This window comes from Crinia signifera, chromosome 2, assembly GCF_055691185.1.
Source record: "Crinia signifera chromosome 2, ASM5569118v1, whole genome shotgun sequence".
Lineage (NCBI taxonomy): Eukaryota > Metazoa > Chordata > Amphibia > Anura > Myobatrachidae > Crinia > Crinia signifera.
The window spans coordinates 226,620,884-226,642,943 of record NC_139218.1 but is presented as its reverse complement, the minus strand read 5'-3'; the positions used below and the strand labels follow the sequence as shown (position 1 = coordinate 226,642,943).

Sequence of the window (22,060 nt, the reverse complement as noted above, 5' to 3'; positions counted from 1 at the left end):
TATTGGTTTATATAGATAATTAGAAAATATTACATATGACACCTCATGGAGTCCCCACAGTAGTGTTATCACATTTTCATATACAGTTTACCATACAAGGGGGAAACAGTGGGTGCGAAACTCACCAAAGCCGTACACACCTGGGGTCTGTATATGCGCTAATCGCGTATACGTGGACCCACCACCTTCAGAATGGGGACAAATTCAGCCTCGTCCAATCAAATGTGATTCACCCCCACAGTTTCAATGGCTGCACTTATCCAGCATTCAAGTTTGGAAGAACATTTTTTAAGCATTATGAAAGTCTTTATTGTAAAAATCATTTAATTTTATGCATTATCATATTCCTTTTTGATTTGGATGGTCTGTGACTGATAGACATGACATATAATAATAAAATAACCCAGGAAACAGCCAGTAGAAATAAAGTTTACATACACTTGCAGTGCATAGGAAAGCCAGTTTCTCCAAAAGTAGATAAAGAACTGCACCCATTGTTTCATACTGTATATGTAGGTTTTAAAAAAAAAAGAACAAAATCTTACATACAGTATACACTGTGTAGGGGAAAACTCAGTTATACAGGTAAAAAAATCAGACAACATTTAATGTTTTAACTGTATATAGCACTCAGTAGAACAGTAGACACACATACGTTGTCCTGCACAAATGAGAACCATTACAAGACAGGTACATTTTCAAGTAAAAGTCTCTCAGCGATTGTTATGATGGTTTACTTTAGGTTATTCTAGTGGCTGCTCATAGACAGTGGTTTCTGACACATGATGCGACTTATAATTCTTCATATCAATGTCTTGGATCTTTACGGGCTTTTCTAGAGTTTCAATCTGCTTAGAAACTGATGTGTCTATGCCTTTGCTAAATAGAAAAAGAAGAGAGATAGACAAAAAAAAACTTTATTATAAGCCAATAAAAGAGTCAGGCGCTATTAGTCACTAATTCATTATTTAACCGATTTCAATAGACAAAAACGAATTTCAGATGGGTACCGCAACCCGCAGATGTCAGAACAGAAAAGAGGGCGCCCCCCCAATAAAAAAAAAAAATTTGAGAAGCGCAAGTCAGTCAATGTACTGGATTGTGGGGTGTCATGTAAAGTTACCATGTACTGCACTCACATGTTCTTGATTAAAGAACACTGGCATAACAGGAGAGTTCCCTGAAAATAGGACAGAGACCAGAGGTGTAACTCTGGGAGGCAATGGAATCATCTGCCGCTGGGCTCCTGCTCCCAAGGGGGCACCTCTCCTCCCCTCTAAGTTGGAATCAGTTAACTGAAAGTCGTCTATATCGCTTCTGTGGCTGACTCCCCTTCCTAACATAATTTTTGCAAGTGTCACAACCTGTATTAAAACCCATGACCTGTCTTACTGGAGAAAGACACCTTACTGATTGAGCTATTTGGGGGGCACCAATATTTACTCTTGCCTCCGGGCTACTGGGGCAAACTTACGCCACTGGGACAGACCCTTATGCAGGGTGGGAATATATATAGCAGTGGGGATCACAGACATATATTTCTATTTGGTCTGCTGGCTAAATCTTTACACTTTCATTACCTTAAAACCATGATATATAATGTTATATTACAGTTTTAAAGCAGAACACTGATATCCCACAAATGAGCTTTTCTCCATAGAAAGCTGATGAATGAAAGTTTATGAATGGAATATATGCATAGGTGTGCGCAGCATATTTTATTAGGGGGTGCACCGTTAAAGGGGTGTGCATAGCTCCATCTATTGGGCGTGTCTAACACCGCTGATTAGGCATGTCTACCATCATTGATTGGCACTGGTTACAATATATCTACAATATATCTCAGCCCCACCATAATCTGCCTATTTCAGTTTTAATCTAATCTAATTACTCTGTGTAACAATACATGCAAATAAAGTCATAAATATATATGGATGTCGCAGGTATGTAGTAATAGGACAATGGTCTAGTGCAATTAACAACGCAAACAAACATTATTGATTGATAGATGCTTCTTTTAATGGAATACAGTTCTAAAAAGCAAAAGTCTTTTGCTGGTATTGCTAGCAGCATAAGGGTGGGCACAGCATTAGGGGGTGCCTGTGCACCCCTAACACTCAATGTGCGCACACCTATGAATATATGTCATATAGTTTATACTGATATTTACGTTTTTATGACTCTATAACATATACTGTATAAATGAGTATATATTTATATGTGTGTGTTACGAAGTGTCTCTTTACCTTCCCAAAATGAAAGTTCCGATCAAACAAGCAATGAAAGCAGCCAACAGAATCGAGAGAATGGAGGTAATGACAATCATGGCCCCACTACGTCCTCCAGGCCAAGTGTCTATTACTGAAAAGTTCTTTCCTGTTCAGATGAGAGAAGAACACAAGTGGATTTAATAAACAGTCATAACAGAATCAGTTTGTGTAGTTGAATCAATTCTATTTTATATTTCCTTAATATAAAAGGTTTTATTTCAAAGTAAACTAAGGCAACACACACACACACACACAAACAAAAAAAAATCGAAACTACCCTCACTATCCTCAATAAGCCTGCGTGGGGATCTTCACAGATGTTACAAGCCTGCTTCACAAACCTGCACAAGTTGGAATGCACAGGACCAAATGAGATTTTGTGCTTCCTCTCACAGTGCCAGGGTCAGGGGCGTAACACACCAGTGGCGTAACTATGAAAAATTCTCCCCCCTGCCACAAATCTTTTGCACCCCCCACCTCGACCCCGACCCCCCAACCCCCTTACCCCTCCACATAGTGCCGCTGCGTCTTCCCCGGGACCTTCCTCAGGCGAATCAGTCTGCGGTCCGGCTCTCTGTCTCCCTGCTATCCCAGCTCCTGCTGCCATAAAAAAATGTGTCACTCAGAAAAAGGCTGCCCCCCCGTAAAGCAGACCGTTTTAAAGGATGCTAGAGGAGGCCTCCCCCTCCTCTATCATCCTCAAAAACAGTCTGCAGTATGGAGGCAGCCATTTTCTGTGTGTCACATTTTTTATGGCAGAAGGAGCCGGCAGAGCAGGGAGACAGAGAGACCGCAGACTGATTCGCAGACTGAAGGTCCCGGGCAGACGCAGCGAATAACAATAGCCCCGCAGCCCCCCTGGTACCCTCACCTTCCAAGCGCCTCCCCGCCACCGTGGGGGCTGTGGGGCGATAGTTACGCCACTGGTACACACGTTTCATTCCTTGGGGCCGTCGATACAGATTTGATATCGACAGCCACCGGGACCTGGCGGCTTGCTGGAATCGAACAAAAGGGTGGGCGGTGGGAGCAGATCTTCCAGGCAAGTCTATTTCTGCTTTCGATCCCAGTGCCAAACATTGGGGTTGAATCTAGATCAAAGGCAGTTAACACTGTTCGATTTAGATTCGATTCGATGTTGCTTCTAGCAGCAACATCGAATTGAAAACATGTCCAAATTGAACCGTGTGTACCCCCCATTAGAGTCGCCTGTGTATGAAATGTGTTACTCTTGATCCTGTCAGGCCATGATATGCCTTATCTGACAGCATGCTCATTTAACCCTTTGAGTGCCAAGCTAATTTGTCAAAATAGGTGTGAAAATTGCCAAGCAAACATATATATATATATATATATATGTATCCATCATAATAGCCCATAATGTTTACCTTATATAGGAAATATAATTTATTTTACACAATATTTTTCATTTGAATTTATATAACAAATGTGAGCGACGCTGGCATTTTTAGCGGATATTTTAAACATCTCTCACAGAGATGTTGGCACTCAAAGGGTTAATATACGGATCAAACAGATGCATTGTAAATGTCTAAAAACAGTATATAGCATTCATTTTGTACTGTTACAGTCATTTTTAAAGTAGTTTGTATAGAAATAAAGATGGATATCACAATCACCTACTGTATTTAGTAAAAAATGGAATTCTTAAAATTTGAATAAGAACATTAGCTTAAATTACATTATTATTACCTGTTTTAAGAGTGATTGTTTGAGACCAACTTGTGGAATCAAAACTTCCAGTAACAGCATTCACCACAACCAACTTCACTCTGAAATGATAACATATTTTACAGGTTTCAGACTAAATTTGTAAAATTAAAATGTACATAATGCGATTCATGACATCAATTTGTTAGAAACCCCAAACAGTCATTCTGCCTACCACTGACACATAGTAATAAGGTACCATGGGCCAGTAATATAGGTCATTATTTCAAATGCTGATTCAACATCTTTGGGATTGTTTTCTGTGGCTGCATTGGTGCATGCTGGAGACCGCAAGAGGTCAATTGCACAAAGTCCACATCGGAAAAAGGTCGGCTCAAGGAAAATATTGACAAAAGTGAAAAAATTGAAATAAGTTTTTCTCCTTTTTTGGTACCAGTTTGTATGTTTGAGCACATGGATCCTCAATTAGTGTATGGCATACCCACGCATGGCTCACTTTGCTTGCCATGCTTCTGGCCAGGGGCCTCGCTGCGCTAAGCACACTTTACCATTCCCAATCATAGCCCACATGAACGGTAATGTGTGAAAGGTTCATACAATACAAACAATTGTGAAAAAACTCATGGCTACCTATCCATGTGTCGACCATTACCTTGTCAACCTTTTTCTTGTGTAAACATATTGACCATGTCCACCTATTGCATCTGGCTCGATAGTGGCCGACCTATTGACTGCCGACCAAAGTCCAGATCCTTATGCTCTTGTGCATTGTGCTTGTTGAAAATGGAGGTGGTAACACTGGATGTTTAACAGTAGATAGTCATGAGCAGTGGCATAACAATGGAGGGGTGCAGGGGGTGCTGTTGCTAGGGGGCCCAGTGAGTCGGGGGGCCCAGGCCAAGCTAGCAATCCCCTGTACCCTTTTAACTGTTTTACATAACGCTGATGGCAGTGGTAGGATGGCAGCACCGCTGTCCTGTGTCCCAGTGACAGCACAGCACTGACTACAGAATGTGGTCCAGCTCTTCCTGCCTCAGTCTCTCCTTTACCTCTCTCTCTCTTGGGGCTCAATGTCACTCTCTAGAGACCAGCCCTAGAGCAAAATACAAAAGGGCCTGAACTGTGCAGCTTCCGGCACTGATGACAGGAATGGTGGGGAGACGGTGTGGAGACCCGGCGCGGCGGAGATCTGGCAGTGCAGGGTGGACTGGACACCCAGCAGTGCCAGAGGTAGCACCATCTGTCCCGGGTGTGTGTGCACAGCGGCACCTTTACTGGGGTGGGAAAAGGTACATAGCTGATGCTCTCTCTCCCGTCTCTCGTTGACGCTCTCTCTCTCTCAAGCTCCCATTTTTCTCACTCCATGACAATCTCTCCCTCTTACTAGCCCCTTCTTTTCTCTCTTGATCCCTCTCTTTCTTTCTCTACCTCTCTCCCTCTATTTCTCTCTCCCTGACTCACTCTGTCTCTTACTCTTTCTTCTGCCCCCCCCCCCCCCCCCCCCCACAATGAGCATTATAGTGACAATGGGGGGGGGGGGGGATTGCCCTTTCAAGACTTTGCAATGGGGCCCACATCATTCTCGATTAATATATATACAAAGATAATACACATATACTGTGTAATTAATATATTATTTGTATTTTTTTATACAGGATATGGGTGAGACACTGTATGGGAGCACTGGGAGGCAGCGGGCTTTGACAGCGGTCATTGACCTTACCACACATCACTGCTTCAGACAGGGATTCAGTTTGCAGTCTCTCACAATTCCCTTTAGTATTTCTCTGTTTATGGATGGGGTTTTAATAGAGGCAGACTATAGCTGAGGCAAATTACAGCCCTGTGGCTTGGAAAGGCTGACATGAGGCAAGACTGCAATGAGAAAATTAACAGAAGGGGCTGCAAGGAGAAAAAGTTAGTAAATAAAAATTATTTAAAAAAAAATATCTGGGCCTGCCAAAGATGCATTGGACATTTACCAGGGTACAAAATGACTTGTTCTTTCTTACTTAATTCCCAAATCTGGCCATTAGAATACCAGCACAGAGAACCTTCAGTACTTTTGAACTGAGGTAAGAGTGGGATATTCTATTTGTAGGGTCAATGTTCATTATGACAGTAGCTGTTTCCTGAAGATTGGAAACTGCTGTTGTAGAAGAGATTTAAGGGCCCTTCTCAGGGCCGGCGCCACCACTAGGCAAATCTAGGCATTTGCCTAGGGCGTCGGCCACTGGAGGGCGGCATTTTGCCCACCCGTGCCGCGGGGGTACCTGTCCTGCGGCTGTGTATATCAAGCTTGCGGCGGCGGCAGCGGGGGGTCCCTGCAGTCAAGAAATAACGAGCGCTATCCGCCTGGCTACGTGGAAGCGTCTCTGTTGTGGAAACACTGGCCGCACGCTGATTGGCTGAGATTCAGCCAATCAGCGTGCGCCGTGCGGCCAGTGTTTTCACAACAGAAGCGCTTCCGCATAGCCAGGCGGATAGCGCTCGTTATTTCTTGACTGCAGGGACCCCCCCCGCTGCCGCAAGCTTTATATACACAGCCGCAGGACAGGTACACACACCCCCCCCCCCCGGGGCGCCCCCACCCCGACTCGCCTGGGGCGCTCCTTGCACCGGCCCTGGCCCTTCTGAGCAATATCTTACTATATGGCCTAGAGTGCACACTGAATATCCTTAACGAATCGATGCGCACTCCCGAGTATCGTTAACAACCCCCTCCCTTGTCCTGCATATTTAGATGAGTGAGGTCCTCGTTAATGACGGCTATGCTTCCCCGCTGGCATCAGCAAGTGTGTATGCACTTGCCCATACCGGCACCCCGCCAGGTCCCTGCTTCCGTCAATATCGGTGTCGGTGGACATCAAGAAGTGTGTATGGGGCTTTACAATACAGTTTAACTTGTTAGTAACAAGTTGTTACCAAAATGGGTCTTTCTGCTCCACCAGATGAAGATGTGTTCATTGCAATCATGCATTATAATTATAGCATACTACTGTAATACCTACACAGTGAGACTCATTAGGTGTCCCTAAAAAAGCAGTGTAAAAGTATAAACAAAATTAGACATAACCAATTTTGTTTGAAAGTGAAAGAACAGAAGCAAAGGATGGAATTTCCTATTTAATTCTGTAATGAAAACATATGATTTATAGGGCATGGTCAGCAAACACTCCAAGCTCCTGTTCATAAATCTGCACTTACTTGTATGACCCAGGAGAAGGTAAAGGTCCGTTGCAGTTGGTGGAGTCAGAACAGGCAGTGTCACCACCAACTCGGATATAATCAGCTGTATTTAGACAGGTGAACGTGCTCTCTTTATTGTACAAGGAGACAGAGTATCCCATAGTTGTAATTGAAGAAGAAGGGGATGGGAAATTCAATGAGGTCATATTCACTGTCACTACAAGGAAAAATAAATAATAATTATAATATACAAATCAAATTAATTCTTTTTTCTTAATAACACTGCTTTCTCAGTGGTTTTTACCTGTACTGTTAGCTACAAGTAACCAAACATTATTAGTTGAAGTCTGGTTAAAGATGCACTGGGGCTTTTCTAGAGCGAAAGTCGTAGCCGTCAATCTTCCTAGGATAGGGCTGTTAGTAAGTTGTGGAACATAAGAGGACAAATCTGAAAAAGAAAAAGCATTCTACGTAAATATCAAGTCTGCAAGCTGTTAAACCATTTTTTTCTGTACATTTTTGTAAATTGCAGTGCTATATTAGTGATATGGCAGATAATAATAGACTTATTCTCATAGTACTTTCCATTGCAAGAATGCACAACTTGAAACCAGGGAGCACCCAGCTGAGCGGCTCCCTGTCCCTGTGCATGCAGGGAGATACATCCATATGTTAGGGTTGCATATTACAATGCAATCCTGAGCGGTAAGACTCCGTCCAGATTGCATTGTACAGTATATGCGATCCTTCTTAAATGGACCAATAAAAGAGAAGGGGTATTTATCAAGACTCAAGGGAATTAAAATTGTAAGAGCTAACTACCAATCCAGCTCCTGTCACTTTTAAATACAGCCTATAAAATGTAAAACAAAAGCTGACTGCTGGTACTTTATCTCTTAAATTTTATGTCTCCCCAATTTGATAAATAATCCTCATTACTGCTATCTCCCTTGCTTATTGTATTTCCACAGCTTTTCTGTACTTTAGTGGTCCATTTATTATGGATCACATATTCAGTGTGATATGGACAGGATCTTATCACGTAGGTTAGCATTGGAATATGCGATTTGTCACATGCAGGGACATGGGTTCGTCCCTGTGATGTGCTTTTCAGGTTGCTGGGGGATCTGCGTATGGGCACTCCGCCAGACCACACTGCACAGCAGCCACTTCTGCCCGCCAGCTTCACAGTAAGTAGCTCATAGGCTACCACCATTTTCAGATGGTGGTAGCTCCAGGGATCAATATCAGGAATGCGTTACAGAAACTATGGGGGATGCAGCTGCTGGCGGTATTAGAGGTTCCATCTACTTAAGTTCAGCAGTTACCTAATATTTGCAGTCTGCCACCAAAAACGGGTGTTTGCAGGAGGACATTTGTATGGCGATAACAAGCCACCCAACCCACGCGCCTGCCACTCACCCTATTCTATGTACCGGGGTAATCCTCGCTGCCAGAGGATGGCGAGCATTCCCCTGAATGGTGAGGTTCACCGCAAATGCAGCGAGCCCGCTGCATATAGCTGTGAGCCTCGCCGGTTTGATGGCCGCATTCGTCGTTCCACATCGCTTTTTAGAAATGGAGGTAGAAACGGTGAGTGAAGGGGTGGGTTGAATAATGAGTGTGGGCAATAATGGCGAGCAATAGGCACTGCTTGCCATCATCGGCATTGAATATACCCCTAAGACTTGATTGTTTTCATTTTATTTCTAACTTACGGTTGAGCAGGAACATTGAGCTCCATACATCCTGCTTAACAAAGTAAAACATGCATTACTTATTGATTGAACCTGTGCCCACCAATCACAAGTTCAGACACTGGGCAGATGTCTTGGAGAGAGATAAAGGGCAGTATTCAATGCCACTGATTCACCGCTTTTTACGGCAAATTTTCGTGCTCCATGGTGTATCTTTTGACGGAAAAAGTGATTTGCCCTATTCAACGCTCAAAATGTGCCGACGGCAAACAGTGAATGACAGCCAATTAGTCGTCTGAAGTTGCCGCAATTTGCTGCTGTTTTCCAATGGGTTTTTCACTGTGATTCGCTGTGAGTGTATTCAATGCTAGGATGACGAATTGCTTTCAGCGTGATTTTAGCTGTGCTTCACCGTGTAGCAATCGCCATCTCTTTAAGGTGAACTGGAATGTTATATTTTACAATAAAGTTTTTTTTTTAAATTTGGTCAAAAAATCTGTATTTTTTTCTGTGAAGTGGCATGCTATTTTTATTCATATATGCACATGAATATATATTTAATTTTTTCATTTTTTTTTTTACACATAAGCCAGCAGGGGGAGGGGAACCGCTCATTACATATTTATATATTCACTTCACACTGCTCCCGCTTATTACATATGCACGAGCAGGAGCAGTGCAGCGGCTCCCTAACAGTGTCCCCTGTCAGCTCTCTGGGGGGGGCAGCTGCTGCTGCCCGTGTCCCCAGGAGCCCTCCACACACACATTCCGGCACAGGCAGGGAGACTTCCATCTCCCTGCCTGCTGCCGTCTCCCAGCAGGGTTAACATTCGCCATCGTGGCAGCGAGCCCTGAGGCATTGAGTAGGGCAACAGGGAGGGCTGGCAGTGAATGCTCCAGTCCACCGGAACGCGGCCAATGTGCAGCGAATCCTAAACAGGATTCACTGCACATGCAGAAAATCGGCATTGAATACTGCCCAAAGTCATAACTAATCAGCCCCTAACTACCGTGTTACAGTCTGTGTTTGACAAATAACAGATGATTGATACTTTAGCTCTCCCCATTTTATAACTCCCCAAGAGAGTTTGTCTGCCCCAGAGGTAGCTTTTTTAGTCTACTTAACCCAGTGTTGCCGACCCTCCCGGAATTACCGGGAGGATCCCGAAAATCGGGTCCTCCTCCCGGCCCCCCGGAAAGGTGGGCAACCCTCCCGGATTCCGGGGGACCCCCACGCCACCCCCCGATTGCGTCGTCTTCCCCATACTTTTGGATTGACATCCGTCAATCCACGGGTCTCAGAGGAGGGGGCGGAGCTAAAATCGCGTCATTTTAGCCCCGCCCCCTCCACGAAGATCCGTGAATTGGGGGGTTTTACCATCCTGGGGGCGGGGCTTAATGATGTAAAGCTCAAGCCTCGCCCCCCGAACTGAAGCTGCAAGTCTCCTCTCCGGGCTTCTCCCGGAGAGGAGACAGAAAAAGTCGGCAACCCTGACTTAACCACAGTATGTCTCTAGACCAGGCATGTCCAAACTATGGCACCCTAGCTGCTATGAAACTACAATTCCCATCATGACTTGCCACTGTTTTGCTATTAGGGCAGTGGTTTCCAAACTAAGGGCCTTATTTTGGTTCATTCTTTCTGACAAAATCCTTCTTAGATGGACAAAACCATGTGCACTGCGGGTGGGGCACATGTAACTTGTGCAGAGAGAATTCGATTTGGGTGGGGTTTTACTTCAAAGTGAGATCTATATTGCAGTGTAAAAATAAAGCAGTCAGTATTTTCCCTGCACAGAAACAAAATAACTCACCCAAATCTAATTCTCTCTGCACATGTTACATCTGCCCCCCCTGCAGTGCACATGGTTTTGTCCATCTAAGAAGGATTTTGTCAGAAAGAATGAACCAAAATAAGGCCCTATGTGCCGTGGCTCCCTGGGGTGCCTCAGGACACTTGCAGGAGTGCCACGGTTTTGTGGTCCAGGACTAATTCGAATTATTTATGATCAATTATTTATGGACAAAACCAGTGCTGGTGGCTGCCAAATTATAAAATAAGTGTACAATCAGCAGCAAATCCTGCCCTTTAACACAGGACCTAAGAAGCACATATAAACACAATCTACAGAATTTTATATATATTTTTCTACACCTAGGGGTGCCGTGGAAAAATTCAGATACTCTAGGGCAGTGGTTCCCAACCCTGCTCCTCAAGTACCCCCAAAAGTGCACCCTTTTCAGGTCACACGGCAGGTGCACTCATTATTCAGGCACATTTTAAAAGATCCACAGGTGGAGCTAATTATATCACTTGTGATTCTGTGAGGAGACCTGGAAAACGTGCACTTGGGGGTACTTGAGGACCAGGGTTGGGAACCACTGCTCTAGGGTGCCATGATTCATAAAAGATTGGGTACCCCTGTATTACTGAATGCTAAAACTATGGCAAGGCATGCTGGGATGTGTAGTTTCACAACAGCTGGGGGGCCACAGTTTGGACATTTAGCATTTTCCATATTCCCCTGCAAAGTGTTCAGTAGGCAGAATTAGCCTGCTCTGAAATAGCCATTCTTTATCAATGCCTTTTGTTTTATGCTCATTTAGTCATAAGGAAAACAATGTCATTCTAGATAGATAGGCTTAAGTAAAATGGTAAACACATATTACAGCATTATAAATTTGTACAGAATAAATTATATGCATATCCAAGGGCTGAAAAAAAAAAAAAAAAAAGAACATGGAAATTGAGTGTTAAGGCCCATACACACTGGGCGACTTTGAGCTGAAGGCCGCTCAAAACAGCAGGTTTGAGTGGCTTTCAGCTCAACACCGTCCAGTGTGTATGCCCCAGCGGAGAGCGCTGCTGCACGCTCCTGCATCATTGCATGGTGTTACCAGCAGATGAGCGGCTTTGCATAGCGCTGCGCTATACAAAGCCGTCCAACCCCCGCACCGGGCAGGGGGTAAAGCTGCTCAGTGTGTATGCACTAAGCAGGTTTCCCCCCAGTGATGACATTGGTCAGCGCTGACCATACACGCTGGGCATAATCGCCCAGTGTGTATGGACCTTTAAAGTGCATGAGTAGACCTACTGTACATACACCTTGAAACGCATACAGCTCCATATGGGCAGCATGCCTTTCTGCTTAAGAATTCTTCTACATCAGTGTGAAGTTGCACCTGCTCTGTAGTTTGTAAACATTTGCCTTCTCACAGTCATGATTCTACATGTCTCCATGGGGTGGATTTAATTATTTTCCCCAGTAACTACTACTAGTGGGTGTCTGACAGAGCAGACCATTCAGGCGCAAAACATACTCTGCTGCATTCTGCAGGAGAATCCCTGAAATAGTAATCTCCCCGTCTACCTGAAGGGTCTAGCAATCTTCCTGATTTCACCTTACCCACATTATGGATGATACATTTTTGGGGGAAATAAAATATATATACATTGAAATGTAATCATCAGTGCCATGTCCCTCCATTGCTTATAAAGCACAATGATCCCCATGGCTACATACATTTTAAATAAGGTTTCTCATGTCCCCTATATGGAACCACTTGTAAGACACAATATATGAGCAAGCCCTGGCATGTATCATGTCAAAAACAAAAAACAATAGAATTACTCTGTATTCAGGAAATTAATTTCTAAATGTGAGGCGCCTGCCCTAAATATTTGTTACAGTACATTAATAAACCCACTTACCTGCAGTAACGGCAGATAAAGTAACAAGCAAGCACAGTACAATGTAAACAGCCATCCTTGAAGTAGCGACCCTCTCTTCAGTACTTGTGCCAGGGAACAGATACACCAGAATAACTGTGACACAATTTAGGAAGAGGAGATAAGTGCCTCCCCCCTAAAGACCTCAGCATAGCCAAGGAGCTGCTTCAAATACTGTAACTGCATTCTTTGCATTCATTCTGATAACAAACATGTTTTACTGGTTTTCCAATACATATCCCATTGTACTGGTGTGGTATTCGCAAAGGGTCACCTGCTACACATTCTCATGGCTGCCATTGAAATGTGACCAAACCAGTCCAGCCCACTGCAATACCTTCATACCTTTCTTAGCAAGCCTATTGCTCACATTACACAAGTGGGGTAAAGGAACTGGCTGTAATCTGTGGGGACAATATTATTGCCATCTTGTTATGAACTTATTTATAAACTAGCAACCTGCCCCTGCTTTGCAATGGAACAGTTATTGGTAAGACAACAAACATACCGGAGAAGAATCCGTGCTACAGGGACATTCTTGGGTACTTGTTTCCTAGCACGGCGCCCACGATTTTAATCTTATGCCATTTTTTAATTGTACATGCACCCTAATGGGTGATTACTATGTTATATGCCCCCCATTGTTAACGCCACCACCACTATGAACGCCAACCCGAAGAGAGGTGAGCATAGCGAGCCCGCGACGGGCGGCGGTACGCGTCCTCCGACCTTTTCATACCCCACTATCCACGTCGGCGTGGAGTTGATTTTATATAGTTTATGAACGCCAACCCGAAGCGTGGCGAGCGCAGCGAGCCCCGCTTTGGGGACGCGGGTAACTTCACATGTATTCCGCGTCTGCTCACCAAACTTTGGACTCGGTGGCTCGCCACAATATATAAAATCAACTCCACGCCGATGTGGATAGTGGGGGTATCAAAAGGTTGGAGGACGCGTACCGCCGCCCCTCGCCACGCTTCGGGTTGGCGTTGTTAGTGGGGGGGAAGGTCTGGGGGTGCTTTTAACACAGTAATCACCCATCAGGGTGCCTGTACAACGTAAAATCGGGTTTAATCACATCGCATGCCATTGGAATGGCATGCAATGCGATGCAATGTTAAAATTGTATAGGAAGCTCTTAAAACCCTAATATCGGGTCAGATCGGGTCCCATCGCATACCTTAACTAATGGTATGCGATGGGACCCGACGGATGCCGTGCTAGGAAACAAGTATCCATTCTTGTATACTATGTAGAGATGATGTAAGTGGCAGTACTAGCTTAGTAACGGGGCTTGCTGCGACATTACAGAGGAGAGGTCCCCAATAGAATAAAGCACCCCCCCTCAGGTATGTGTCACAACTGCCACAGACCCAGGGGGAACTCAGCCATGCTGCCCCTAAAGGGGAGTCACGCTCCAGCCTCTCACTCCCTGCTGACACAGATGGCGCAGTCAGCTCATCCACTCCGCCCAGCACTGTGCTCCTCTGCTTAGGCCCCTTCCTTTCCCCTATCCAGCTGCTCTCTGTCTCAACTACTACTGCTGGCACCCGAACGGCCAGGCAGCCGCAGCCAGGGGCACCGCCACCGTGCGTCATGACTCACTCTGGAAAATCAGCCATGCCCTCCTCTCTCCCAGCTCTCTCCCAGCAGCAGTGTTTCCTCCCTTCCTGGATACTGGGCACTGGCAGCAGCCAGAGAGGGAGAGTCCAGCCCGCGGCTGTTACCAGGTGTGCTATCATCACCCGGCCGCCTCGCCCCTCACTGAATCTTCTCACACACACACTACCTGGCCCTGCCGCAGTAATTCTGCGACTTGATCCAGCTCCCATAGGGGCTAGGCCCATGGTTAATATACTGTACCCAAACCTTCCTCAAGAACTGCACTACATACTAGTGAAAACTGCACAAAATTTGGTCAAGCAGTTTTTGAGATTAGAGCGTTCAGACAGACATGCGTCGGGACTTTCTTCTATACTATGTAAGGATGTAGTAATTAGTTTACATAACTAAATGTTTGCTAATTATACAATTATACCTTAGAACACAACATAAATGATGAAACAAATGTCTGAAGAAATGGAGAACTTCAATTTCTGTTTCTATTTAGTGTATGGCCGATCAGAAGGGGAAGATTTAGTAAAGGTCGGGTATAATAGTGGTGTTCAAATACATTGAGGTTTGAAATTCACTTATACTGCTTTAACACTGCTTTAGCAGGTCACATCAGGGATTGTGTACATGGGTGCGATGCAGCGGAGATCCTTTTCAGACTGGCATCCCAACCCAGCCAGGTCGTCAGTTTCACCAGAGGTACGCGCAGTGCCTGTGCTTGGATATGAGAATGCTCAAGCGGCAGCTCTTCTTTTGCTGTCAATGGGTTCAGTGTCCCATCAACCCAGCTTACCCATTCACCCTGCACAGGGAGCCAGGTTGAACCCATGGTGAAAACTGCTCATTATCTGGTTTGAAATGTCGGGTCGCCGGACCAGGGTTATTTTAAGTGGGAGTTTTAATGCTGCACAATGGGCCCAATTCAGACCTGATCACTGGGCTCCGAAGATCAACCCGTCAGAGTGAAATCCCTCCTTGTGCATGGAGGTGCATACTGTGCGCCTGGATGTTGATGCCTAAGATAGAATTTGCCACTGCCCGAAAGTCTCCGAAATCCTTCGTTAGACGCCCACCATCAAATGATTTTTCCTTTGTGCACAAGTCATCGCACAGCTAGTGTAGCCATAGACTAACTGGGCGGTGCAAATAAAAATATGCATATCCTGCCTGCTGCAGATGTCACTCACCCTCCCCTTAATGCTTGGGTATGTCTGCATTTTGAGGCACACCCAGCCTTCTGTCTCATACGCTCAGGAGTCCGTTTAATGCAGCTTGCACTCTGAGTACTTGCAGTCATATACTGCAGAAGCTCTGACCTTGCAGACTTTTGCAGTGCTAGCAGGCTGCATGCGACCAGGGTGTCATGGGGACAAGATAATGCATCTGATCTTTACGGGTAGCTGCCCAAGTTTCCAATACATAACAACTGTGTGAGCTCATCAGTTCTCAGGAGTTCCCAGTTCTCCTGTGCTATCATTTAAGAAATAAATTAAGAATGGTGGCTTACCAGATTTTTCTGCAAATATATGTTACATTGGGGTACATTTGGATAGGAAAAAATAGCGCTCAGTGGTAACTAAGGGCCTTATTCTAGTTCATTCTTTCTGACAAAATCCTTCTTAGATGGACAAAACCATGTGCACTACAGGTGGGGCAGATGTTACTTGTGCAGAGAGAATTAGATTTGGGTGGGGTTTTACTTCAAAGTGAGATCTATATTGCAGTGTAAAAATAAATCAGTCCTTATTTACCCTGCACAGAAACAAAATAACTCACCCAAATCTAATTCTCTCTGCACATTTTACATCTGCCCCCCCCTGCAGTGCACATGGTTTTGTCCATCTAAGAAGGATTTTGTCAGAAAGAGTGAACTAGAATAACCCCCTATGTAACAAGGTTTTTTTGTAGCCTTGCATGGAGTGTATACAAAACCAAATACAGCCTTTAACAGGGTTCACAGGTTTAGTGTAAATCCAAATGATCCAAGGATTGTATCCAATGCTCCCCTATTACACACACAGGGGAGACATAATAGAAAGCAACATGGTGCAGGTCAATACAATAAAACAAGCTTTTAATCCATGGGTCCTCAAACTGCGGCCCTCCAGATGTTGTGAAACTACAAATCCCAGCATGCCTTGCCACAGTTTTAACACTCCCTTATAGCAAAACTGTGGCAAGGCATGCTGGGATTTGTAGTTTCACAACATATGGAGGGCCGCAGTTTGAGGACCCATGTAAATTTAATCTGTAAAATGCACTTACAATGTAGTGACTTTGTAAAAAAGCGTGAACAGTATGAACCAGGCAAAACAGCATGCAGATGATGGTGGTAGCGTCCTCTTTCAGTCTGGTCTGGTTGTTCCGGAAACAAGGGGGGGCTCAGCCCAAGGTTCGCAGCTGTCCCATCGGGTCCACATGTCAGGCTTAGTAGTAGCACGCTTAAACGTGTTTTCGGATTTTCTCCTTCATCAGAAGCACTTCTAAAGAAGGAGAAAATCCGAAAATGCTTTCTATATTGTCTCCCCTGTGTGTGTGATAGGGGAGCATTGGATACAATCCTGGGATCATTTGGATTTACACCAAACCTGTGAACCCTGTTAAGGCTGTATTTGGTTTTGTATACACTCCACGCAAGGCTACAAAAAACCTTGTTACATAGTTACCACTGAGCGCTATTATTTCCTATCCAAATGTACCTGGAAAACGTTAACGGTTGGTAGCTCTCGAGGACTGGAGTTGGCTATCCCCGCCCTAGTGGATGGTAGGGCATGAAATACCACCTGTCGGCTCAAAAAAACAGCGAAAAACCCCATGTTGACCTTTTGACTGTCAACCTAACTCAGGTTGACCTAATGAACCTGTCAACCTAATGGTGGTCTAACAACTTGCTGGTGACCCAATGACCGAATCCCCTATGCAGCACCACGGCAAGGACAGAGCTGTCGGGAAACGCTACTTGCAGATGTTGAAATCCAGAGCTGCAGGTGTCAGAATGGTCAGAGTTCCTGATTTCACCCTGCTGTCGGCAAGCCATCTTATAGATAGTGGTGCTGATAATGAGAAGGGTGAATATCACCCATTTTATATAGCACAATTCTTCATATATGGGGAGATAAGCAATATCAGCTTACATAACCCATACCTGGATAAGGTACCCTCGAGAAATGTAGGATTATGTGGGGAGGGTAGAAATAATGGGTGACATTCTATGCTATGCGGTAAAATCCTCATGTTTTTTATCGCACCAAATCGCACTTTTGAAAATCGCAAGATTGGCCCGTTTTTCGCATATTTAATGAGATGCGAAAAACAGGACAAATAGTGCGAATAGGTGCGATTTGGTTCGATTTCTTTAGTCCTGAAAATGTGCGAAAATCGCACGTTTGCAGGAAATCGCAATTTAAAAAAAAAAAAAAAACAGCGCGGGGTCCCCCGCCAGAGCATAACCAGCCCCGGGCTCATTTGATATAACTATTCAGATGTATTTAATGCTAACTATTAAGTAGGACTAATGCGTTATTTATTTTATATGTATTTTTTTATTTTTTGTATGTTTTAATATGTTTAGCTTTACACGGGTAATGTACTGGAGGAGGTCTTTTTGTCAGGCATAAACTTGATTTTATGCAGCAATGACCATGAGATTACTAAACATTGTCGTTATAATCCTCTTCTCTTTCAAACGTAGTGTATTGGATCTTTTAAATACATTATATTTTAACAAAACATTGGGTGACATTCTATGATTTGAGGGTTTTTTATTTTTGCGATTTTTTTCGCAAAAACGTCCGAAATCGCATGTTTTTCCATTTGCGCATATTTAATGAGCTGCGAAAATGTGAAAAAAGTGCGATTTTGGCCAACAAGTTGGACACACTGGAAATGCGATGGCACATTTCGCAGCACATCGCATCCAGATGTTTTAACATTAAAAAGTATACAAATCGCATATTTAATGGTATGCGATTTGTATAAACTGTGTCTATAATTCGCCCCAAAATCAGACCAGGTTCTGATGGGTGAATTAGCCAGAACCCTGCACAGATCATTGCGATCTGTGCAGGGTTCTGGTGTAAAAAAAAAGTTTAAACAGTTAAAATAAAAAAAAAAACAGCGCGGGGTCCCCCGCCAGAGCATAACCAGCCCCGGGCTCATTGAGCCGGAGCTGGTGACATAAAATCAGGGTCCCCGACAAATAGGGGTCCCCTTGATTTAATGAAACCAGCACCAGGCTCAAGGTCCGGCGCTGGTTCCCGAAATACGGGGGACAATATGACTAGGGGTCCCCCGTATTTTAAGAACCAGCACCAGACCCAACCAGCCAGCAGGGTAATGCCACAGCCGGGGGACACTTATTATATAAGGTCCCGCGGCCAAAGCATTATCCCCCTGGCTGGTCAGCATGGGCAGGGGTCCTGGGGAAGTGGGGACCCCCCCAATGAAGGGGTCCCCCCCTCCAGGACTTACCAGCCCATGCTGAAAGTCCGGGGCTGTCCCCGATGCCCCTGGGCGGTGGGCATCGGGCTGATTCAAAGTGTAAAAAAAAGATTAAAAACTATTGTTTTCTACTGTAGAACTATGAGTCCCAGCAAGCCTACCCCGCATGCTGGGACTTGGAGAACCACAAGTCCCAGCATGCGGGGCATTAAAGGGCCCGCTGGCACTTGTAGTTCTACAGTACAAAAAATAGTTAAATAAAACACACTGACACCCTGAAAAATAAAAGTTTAATACATACATAACACACACACTGATACTTACCTATCTTGAGCCCATAGGTCGGTCCCTGGATCCGGGGCTCCTGGACAGAAGAGTCCGGTTCCGGGGCCTTGGTCCTGGTTCCGGGGCTGGTCCGGGGTCCTGGGCTCCAGGGCTGATGTCTCCGGGGTCCAGGATCCGAAGTAGTCCAAAAGGGGAGGAGCCGGGAGCAGCGCGTCTGCCGGAGAGGATGCCGAGGTCGTCGCTGGGGACCAGGTGAGTAGGATTTCCTTCCTTAGGAACCCCTTTTGGACTACTTCGGATCCTGGACCCCGGAGACATCAGCCCTGGAGCCCAGGACCCCGGACCAGCCCCGGAACCGGACTCTTCTGTCCAGGAGCCCCGGACCCCGGATCCAGGGACTGACCTACGGGCTCAAGGTAGGTAAGTATCAGTGTGTGTGTGTTATGTATGTATTAAACTTTTATTTTTCAGGGTGTCAGTGTGTTTTATTTAACTATTTTTTGTACTGTAGAACTACAAGTGCCAGCGGGCCCTTTAATGCCCCGCATGCTGGGACTTGTGGTTCTCCAAGTCCCAGCATGCGGGGTAGGCTTGCTGGGACTCATAGTTCTACAGTAGAAAACAATCGTTTTTAATCTTTTTTTTACACTTTGCATCAGCCCGATGCCCACCGCCCAGGGGCATCGGGGACAGCCCCGGACTTTCAGCATGGGCTGGTAAGTCCTGGAGGGAGGGACCCCTTCATTGGGGGGGTCCCCACTTCCCCAGGACCCCTGCCCATGCTGACCAGCGAGGGGGATAATGCTTTGGCCGCGGGACCTTATATAACAAGTGTCCCCCGACTGTGGCATTACCCTGCTGGCTGGTTGGGTCTGGTGCTGGTTCTTAAAATACGGGGGACCCCTAGTCATTTTGTCCCCCGTATTTCGGGAACCAGCGCCGGACCTTGAGCCTGGTGCTGGTTTCATTAAATCAAGGGGACCCCTATTTGTTGGGGACCCTGATTTTATGTCACCAGCACCGGCTCAATGAGCCCGGGGCTGGTTATGCTCTGGCGGGGGACCCCGCGCTGGTTTCTTTTTTATTTTAACTGTTTAAACTTTTTTTTTACACCAGAACCCTGCACAGATCGCAATGATCTGTGCAGGGTTCTGGCTAATTCGCCCATCAGAACCTGGTCTGATTTTTGGGCGAATTATAGACACAGTTTATACAAATCGCATTCCATTAAATATGCGATTTGTATACTTTTTAATGTGAAAACATCTGGATGCGATGTGCTGCGAAAAGCAGCCATCGCATTTCCAGTGTGTCCAACTTGTTGGCCAAAATCGCACTTTTTTCACATTTTCGCAGCTCATTAAATATGCGAAAATGGAAAAACATGCGATTTCAGCCGTTTTTGCGAAAAAAATCGCAAACAAAAAAAACCCGCAAATCATAGAATGTCACCCAATGTTTTGTTAAAATATAATGTATTTAAAAGATCCAATACACTACGTTTGAAAGAGAAGAGGATTATAACGACAATGTTTAGTAATCTCATGGTCATTGCTGCATAATATCAAGTTTATGCCTGACAAAAAGACCTCCTCCAGTACATTACCAGTGTAAAGCTAAACATATTAAAACATACAAAAAATAAAAAAAACATATAAAATAAGTAACGCATTAGTCGTACTTAATAGTTAGCATTAAATACATCTGAATAGTTATATAAAATGGAACATACAAAAACCTTTTCAGAGAAACACAAAAAGTAGAATTTAAGATTTAGCATGGGCATTCCACTGGCATTAACATTTTACATTAAAACACTTGTTTTTTTAGTATAGTAGTTTTTGTTTATATTTTGCAATGTGCCTGTAGTCACAGCATAATAAAAAGAACTTTTGGTTTAAAGCAGCCAGCCCTGTTCAGAGTTCGCCACCGTAATTGGAATTTTGTTTTTCAGCAACATTAACAAATTTGTTAAACCAGTTTGACAACACACCTTACGAATATGTCACTCTAGCAATGCTAATAATAGGGAAGCAATGGCAGAAGTCACCACACCCTTTTACTGGTGTACAATAAAGACATTTCTTGAAGTTTCATTTAACCCCATTTTGCTCAAGTCACTATAAATATTTTTCTAACATCTCACACTGTATACTTTTCTAACATCTCACACTGTATACTTTAACAACTACGTATTATGGAATTTAAAAAGGCAGGTCTCCTAATGATGTAAAAGGAAGTTCAGTTACCTGTGAGTTTATTTGTAGCAGAAGATCAAGTTATCACTGAACAGTACAATTTACTTTCATGGTTTACCAATGAGTCCTTCACGGCCTAGTCTCCTTACGGTGCCAGCCCCCCCCCCTTAAACTGCATATTCTTTATAATGCTAAGCAAATAAAACACACAAGCATACTACACTGATTAAAATATGTGCCATGTGTATATTCTGTGTTTGACTGTGGTTTTATCTGTATAAAAAATGCTACATTACAGTGTCAGTGTAAAACAACCACTGATACTAATGGTGTGTTCACAAGGTGAGATATGGCATGAGATTTTGACTATATAGTCACAATTGCATCGGGATCGCATGCAGATCGCACAGGTTTTTTAACCTTGCGATCCCGATCCACGATCCCGCACAGCACAAATCTAAGCCAGATAGACAGGGCTGCATTGACTATATACTGTATTACAGATCTGTACTATATAGTCAAAATATATATTTTTGATGGTAATGATGGTTTGTATTCAGTGAGGAAAAGCCATCCTCGCCGTACAAATTCCCTCACTGGCCGAATTGAATACTGCCCAATGAAGGACGAGAGCAGGGAATATATATATATATATATATATATATATATATATAGGTACAAACGGAGGTTGCGGCACACCATTCACTTAAACAGGAATTAATTTTTATTGCATGAAAGCAACGTTTCAATGCCTAAACTGGCATTTTCATCAGGCTTTAAAATGCCAGTTTAGGCATTGAAACGTTGCTTTCATGCAATAAAAATTAATTCCTGTTTAAGTGAATGGTGTGCCGCAACCTCCGTTTGTACCTACCTATCTCTTCTTGCGGGCACCCATGCAGCAACTACTCTAGGAGGCTGTGCCGGACACTCAGGATCGTTATA

General features: G+C 44.4%; 1 protein-coding gene across 1 annotated transcript; it reads right to left on the bottom strand.

Annotated features, from left to right (window-relative positions):
* Positions 1–259: 259 nt before the first annotated feature.
* On the bottom strand, positions 260–13,034 carry UPK3B (uroplakin 3B). The gene is made up of 6 exons (XM_083171163.1): positions 12,561–13,034; positions 7,456–7,599; positions 7,170–7,368; positions 3,984–4,063; positions 2,247–2,376; positions 260–879 (listed from the first exon to the last, which is right to left on the bottom strand). The coding sequence occupies exons 1-6, from the start codon at positions 12,613–12,615 to the stop codon at positions 744–746; spliced, it is 744 nt and encodes a 247-aa protein (XP_083027289.1). The 5' UTR covers positions 12,616–13,034; the 3' UTR covers positions 260–743.
* Between the last annotated feature and the right edge of the window lie 9,026 nt (positions 13,035–22,060).

Coding starts and splice junctions, on each gene's coding strand:
- UPK3B (XM_083171163.1), bottom strand. CDS start 12,615: ATGGCTGTTTACATTGTACTGTGCTTGCTTGTTACTTTATCTGCCGTT. Junction 7,369..7,455: donor ACTTGTAGCTAACAGTACAG/GTAAAAACCACT, acceptor TTTTCCTTGTAG/TGACAGTGAATATGACCTCA. Junction 880..2,246: donor GGAACTTTCATTTTGGGAAG/GTAAAGAGACAC, acceptor TTTTCTATTTAG/CAAAGGCATAGACACATCAG.